Genomic DNA, 6,442 nt, shown 5'->3' on the forward strand with positions numbered 1-6,442 from the left:
CGTGTGGGTGGTGTATGATGGGAAAATCAGGGATAACGCTTGATGGAACTCAGAAAGTAAACCAGTAAATTAAAGTTTGAAAAACCCTACCTCCTCGTCGACCCGCAAAAGAAACTTGCACAAAACCGGAAGGGTTGTTGGACAGTAAATCCGACATCGATTGAAGTTCAGAGAGAACGGCGGAACCTTGAGAAAAGGCGGCTAGGGTTTTGAAAGGGGATGGAAATTGGGGGGAAGAAGCGGGTAGAGAGATTGTGAGTTAATACGTTTGGCGTGAATGATGTGTAGAGTAGATGGAAGGTCGTGGGTATATCCCGCTTAAATCTCGCACATGCCGTTTTCAGGAGTTTTTGAGTGTATAAATTTACTAATTCACCCCCATGATGCACGAAATGCACCAAATAATGAACCTACGGGATCATATCTAGGCTTATAATCCGGAGCGTCCATCAATCTAATCCAACGCTCTATATTGAGAAGGAACTTAAATCTAAGGGGAGAAAAGGAGATTAACACTACCATATATATATATATATATATATATATATATAGGGTTTTAATCTATGCAAAACTGGATTTAAATACAGAAACGCAGAACAATATCATAATTAGGGCACTTTTAGGTCATAATTAGGTAATTTGTAGGTCATGCTAACAAAGCATGACCTAAAACGATCTTAGTATGACATTAAATCCAAATATTATAATATGACCTAAAATTACTTAATTATGACCTTCCGTGTTTTTGGTTAATTATTGACCATTAGATCATCTAATCCTAGGGCTGAGATTTGTTCTGCATTTCTGGATTTAAACACATACTTATTTTGATCATCTCCCTATATATATATATATATATATATATATATCGATATTTTCAGTATATCGAGTTATATCGAAAATCAATACATATTGAATTATTGATATATACCGTATATATCGAAACATATTGTAATTCAATACATATTGAAGTTTAAAATCATAAATATATATCGAAACATATTGAAATTCAATACATGTTGGAGTTTAAAATCATAAATATATATCGAAACATATTGAAATTCAATACATATTGAAGTTTAAAATCAATACATATTGAATTATCGATATATACCGTATATATCGAAATCATATCGATATTGGATATATCGTTCTGAATGATATATCGAAATATCGATACGGTAATGATATTGATATTATCCATATCAAAAGTTCGATATATCGAAACTTTCTATACGATAACGATATGAAATTCTTTCATATCAATATTTTTGATACGATATACGATACAACGTTTTCGATACGATAGTCGTATCGATCTAACCCTAATAATAATAGTTCATTTAAAATTATTAATAATATTAGTACTCTGGATAACAGTTTACATTGTTTTTGTAGATAAAATATAATACTCCATATCCTTCATTCTACAAAAATATAGGCATATAATATAATACGAGAATTAAGATAAAATTGATAGAGTAAGAGAAATAGGAGGAAAATGATAGGTAAAATAGTGTTAATGAATAGTGAAATTCACATTATTATTAGTATTTTAATGGTGGTACAAGTTATAAACAATTTGATGTAATTGAGTAATAAATTGTGATAACTTTTCATAAATGGAAATGTCATATTTTTATGGGGAGGCCGAAAATGAAATGGGCAAATATTTTTATGGGACAAAAAGTACACGACAGCACTATTAATTTCAAGGTTACAGAAACCTCACTCTCAAAAACTGAAAATGCTAAAAGCACATATTTCAAACAGAAATTCATTGAAATTCTAAAAACTGAATAAGTATAAATAACGTTCAAATAAAAGCATTGTTAAACAAGCCCTTTAATCACATATATAAATACGGCGTGAGGAGAATTGGTTACATTTTTTACATTTCCCTATTTGTAACCCATTTTCGCTTATCCTTCTTCACCGTTGTTTCGCGGCGGCGCTACCGCCGATTCGCCGGTAATCAGTGGCGGAAGAATCTATTCGGCTGTAATCCATTGCACCACTGCCTATTCGCCGGTAATCAGTGGCGGAAGAATCTGCCTGGCGGAAGAATCCGTGCCAGGCCAACTCCCAGGAGAAAGGAATCGAGCACGATGAGTTCGTTTACGTCATCAAAATTCTCAACGGGTTTGGTCTCGTTATTGCTGCGGTCAGATTCCTCCTCTCCTCTGCTGCATTCTTCTTCTTCTCCTAATAGCAGTTTTTTTAAATACTACTCCTATAATTTTATCTCATGTATTGAATTTGCAAATTCAGTGTGTAGTGTATTAGATGGGCTGAGTTAAGTTGATCTAGCAGCAATCCAGCTGTTTTATCAGTTGAAATGAAGTTTGAAACATGGGATGGATTTGATAGCTTGTATTTTCATAGTTTTAGGAATTGGTAATCTAGTGTTCTTTCCAATAAAATAAACTAACGCAAAATATATCAACTAAAATAAAAACAGATTATCAAATTCTAATATTGTCTCTTTTAAATTCTGGTTGTTCGTCAGATCTTTTAGAAAATTGTTTCATCTGAAAATGAAAAATTAGATTTCTTATAATGTCACTAATATATGTTGATCTGGTAGTAGTATGAAATATGCTATTGTGTTGATAGAATTTGGAGATATTAATGCTATATTTTTTCGATTTATTTTAGCATTTAACCTTGTCTCCTCTCACTCTGTTTTGTCAGGTGGAATTAACGAAGCAAAACCTGATTATTGCATATCCTGCTATACTTAAAATCGAAGTTGCTGCTTAAGGTCACCCAAGTCTGTGCCGCGGATGAAGATGTGCAGAAAAACCTCTGCTTATGCATCTGATCTGAATCGTAGAAGACAGATTGCTTCTCCTGAAATCAGTTATTATGTTCGACCATTCTGTTCGAATTTCCACCGTTTCAGTGGCAATGATAAACTCTTTTCATCTGAGCCACAAAGATTAGATTTCAGTTATGTTAGAGAACTAGATGATGCTATTCACTTGTTTCAGCAAATGATGAGAATGCATCCACAGCCTTCTGTTTGCATGTATAACAATCTGTTGAGTGTTATTGCAAAAATGAAGCAGTATCCCTTTGCCCTCTACGTGTTTGATGAAATGCGTCGAATAGGTGTCCCCGTGAATAGCTACACGATGAATATTACGATTAACTGTTATTGCCTTCAGAAATGTGTGAGTTTTGGTTTCTCTGTAATGGGCATCTTCTTCAAGAGCGGTTATGAACCAGATGCCACAACTTTCAACACACTTATTAGAGGGCTGGTTTTAGATAATAAAGTCTCTGATGCCATGAAAATGTTCGAAAAGATATTGAATTGTAGAATGCATGAGTATGATGATATTACGATTTTGATTGTCATAGATGGGCTTTGCAAATCTGGGCATGTTCTCCTTGCCCATGATTTGCTTCGTATACTAGAAGAGAAAACAGGATTGAGACCCAATGTTAGGGCATATAATGCAATACTTGATAGCTTATGCAAGTGTGGAATGGTCAATGATGCTTTGCAGCTCCTGTCCAAGATGGTAGGAAATGGTGTTACACCTACTATATTCTCGTATAATTCAATGATTCAGGGCTTGTGTGACGCTGGTAGACTGCAGGATGTTCAAGACTTGTTAAATCAAATGGCTGTTTCTCATATCTCTTTGGATGTCGTTACTTTTAGTATATTGATCCATGCATTTTGCAAACAAGGGAAGGTGAGAGAGGCCGAGGCTTTGTTGGAAACTATGCAGCAACATAATATTTTTCCTGATGTTGTTGCTTATAGTACCCTAATAGATGGTTACTGTTTGCGAGGGCAGATTGATAAAGCAAAACAGTTATTTGATTCTCTAGCAGACAGGGACCTCAAGCCTGATATTGTGTGCTATAACAGCTTAATAAATGGATTTTGCAAAAAGGGGAGAGTGGATGAAGCTTGGCTTCTTTTCCTTGAAGTTTCTCGTAAAGGTTTGAAGCATAATACTTTTACTTACAGTACCATGATACATGGACTATTTAGTAATGATAGATTTGCTGATGGATGGAAGCTTTTCAAGGATATGAAGGACCACCTAGCAAGTCCCAATCTGATTACTTATAATATACTATTGCATGGGCTATGTAGGAATGGGGAGATTGATGAAGCTTTTTCATTGCTGCGCATGATTGAAGGGAATGGAATCACTCCTGATATAGCCTCGTATGCTACTCTTATCAATGGATTATGCATGCATGGAGAACTTGACATTGCAAGGAATCTTTTCGACCAACTTAAGCCTCATATCAAGTTCTATAACAGCTTAATACGTGGATACTGCAAGAAGGGAAGAGTTGACGAGGCTTGGTTTCTTTTCCTTGAAGTTCCTTTTGTAGGTTTGGAGCAGAATACACATACTTATAATGCCATGATACATGGATTCCTTAGTAAAGATAGATTTGTTGATGCGTGGAAGGTTTTTAAGGATATGGAAGCCCGACGAGTAAGTCCTAACATCTTCACTTATAATATTTTATTGGATGGGTTGTGCCGAAATGGAGAGATTGATGAAGCTGTTTTATTAGTGCATAAGATCGGAGAGAGAGGATTTGATCCTGATTTAGTTTCATATGGTACTCTTATCAACGGATTATGCAAAAATGGAAAATGTGATGCTGCTATAGATCTCCTCAACCAACTTAATTCTACAGGCCCACAACCTGATGTTCGAATGTATACAATGATCATTGGCTCACTTTGTCAAAAAGGGTCAATGGAGGAAGCAAAACATTTGCTTGTAGAGATGGAGAAACGTGGTTGTGCACCCGATAGTGTGACACACAACGTTATTTCCCATGGTTTGCTAAAGAAAAAATGACCCTTAAGCCATTCATCTCATCGGTCACATCTACGTCAATGACATGTAATTTTTTTTCCCTTCTTAAGATTTTGCGGATAAATTTGCTTTAAATGCATGTTTCTGTTTGATTATGTTAATTGGTTGCTGTGCTATGGTGGCAATGGTGCCGATTGTGACTGTGACTGTGACTGTGACTGTGACTGTGTGATGTTAACTGTTACAGTAATAGTGCAAGGTTCTTATGGTAGAAGATACCATTGGCAGTGAAAGAGAGCCATCCAGAAGTATCAGCTGCTTGGAAAATTGGGCAGAGGCTATTCGTGATGCTATTTTGAGTCCAGTGTCTTGAATCATGGCAGCTTTCTCCGGTGAGTCTGTGTGTATGTTAACTGCAGTTGGTATCTGTTACCTAAATTTTTATTCATGTTCTCAGCTACATGCTCTCAACTAAATTACTTCTTTCCCCCTAATTGTTCCTATTTTATTTTTATCTGGATGAGTCGGCTATCGGATGAACCACAGTTTGGTCCATCTCTCTACCTGTTGGGTGATTAATTTTCTGATAATTTACTGTTATGCAGATTAACCATCCTTTGGATAAGGGTCCTCTAAGTCCTCGCATTCATGGAGAACATGCTTTGCGACGTTATCCAACTGGGAGGAGCGTTGCATTGCTTAGAAACTTGTGAAACTGTAAGGATCTGAATTCAAATGCTTTATTATGTGTTGCTTTTTATTACCTTTAGGCTTTGTCTGCATATATTTTTATCCTTCAAACCTTATTAGTACATCAGAAACATGCTGAACTACTTCGTTATCTATGTCTCTTGTCCAGCAAACTCTACTTGATGCCCTTATATATATTTTCCTTTACAGATCTGCCCTGCTCAAGCAATCACCATTGAAGCTGAGGCGCATGAAAATGGAAGCAGAAGGACAACTAGGTTATTGACTTCACCTCGAATCACTTTGACATGACCAAGTGCATATACTGTGGTTTCTGCCAAGAATCATGCCCAGTCGATTCCATTGTGGAAGGACCCAACTTCGAATTCGCTACTGAGACTCACGAGGTTGCTACCAAAATCTGCACCTATGCTATATTAGTGTCAACTGAGGAAATGTATACAATAGCTTCAAATTTCGACGTGATAAGAACTTCTCCACGACAAGGAGAAGCTGCTAGAAAATGGTGACCGGTGGGAAACTGAGATTGCAGAGAACTTCGGCCTGACCCCTCTAAAAAAATGTGGAGTTTGATCTCTTAATTTCTGAAACGTTTGTATAAAGGGATAATTTTGTTTATGCTGCCTCCCCATTCATTGTAGCCTGATTCTTGGTATCTTTTTTTTCACGAGAAAGGCAAGAAACAAAGTACTTATACATTTGATTTGTTTTTAGCAATCGAAAATGAAGAAGTATTGTGAGAGAGTATGGATCTATAATTAAAGATTGTGAGCTAGAGAATGTCAAATGATGTGATTAGTATACGTGAAATGTGATATTTAGACGTGGGACATCACAAAATTAAAATGAGACATATTAATATTTTAAAAAATAAAAAAAGTTAGCAATTAGTAATTTAATATTAATGAACAATAAATAATGATTAT

General features: G+C 35.7%; 1 protein-coding gene across 1 annotated transcript; it reads left to right on the forward strand.

Moving 5' to 3' along the window:
• Nucleotides 1-1,866: 1,866 nt before the first annotated feature.
• On the forward strand, nt 1,867-6,214 carry LOC121753136 (pentatricopeptide repeat-containing protein At1g63330-like). The gene is made up of 5 exons (XM_042148323.1): nt 1,867-2,164; nt 2,695-4,892; nt 5,053-5,197; nt 5,411-5,522; nt 5,706-6,214. The coding sequence occupies exon 2, from the start codon at nt 2,787-2,789 to the stop codon at nt 4,845-4,847; it is 2,061 nt and encodes a 686-aa protein (XP_042004257.1). The 5' UTR covers nt 1,867-2,164; nt 2,695-2,786; the 3' UTR covers nt 4,848-4,892; nt 5,053-5,197; nt 5,411-5,522; nt 5,706-6,214.
• The last annotated feature ends 228 nt before the right edge of the window (nt 6,215-6,442 follow it).

The sequence above is a fragment of the Salvia splendens genome, chromosome 10 (assembly GCF_004379255.2).
Source record: "Salvia splendens isolate huo1 chromosome 10, SspV2, whole genome shotgun sequence".
Lineage (NCBI taxonomy): Eukaryota > Viridiplantae > Streptophyta > Magnoliopsida > Lamiales > Lamiaceae > Salvia > Salvia splendens.

Excerpts from the sequence above, each read along its gene's own strand:
- LOC121753136 (XM_042148323.1), top strand. The coding sequence starts at position 2,787 with ATGAAGATGTGCAGAAAAACCTCTGCTTATGCATCTGATCTGAATCGT.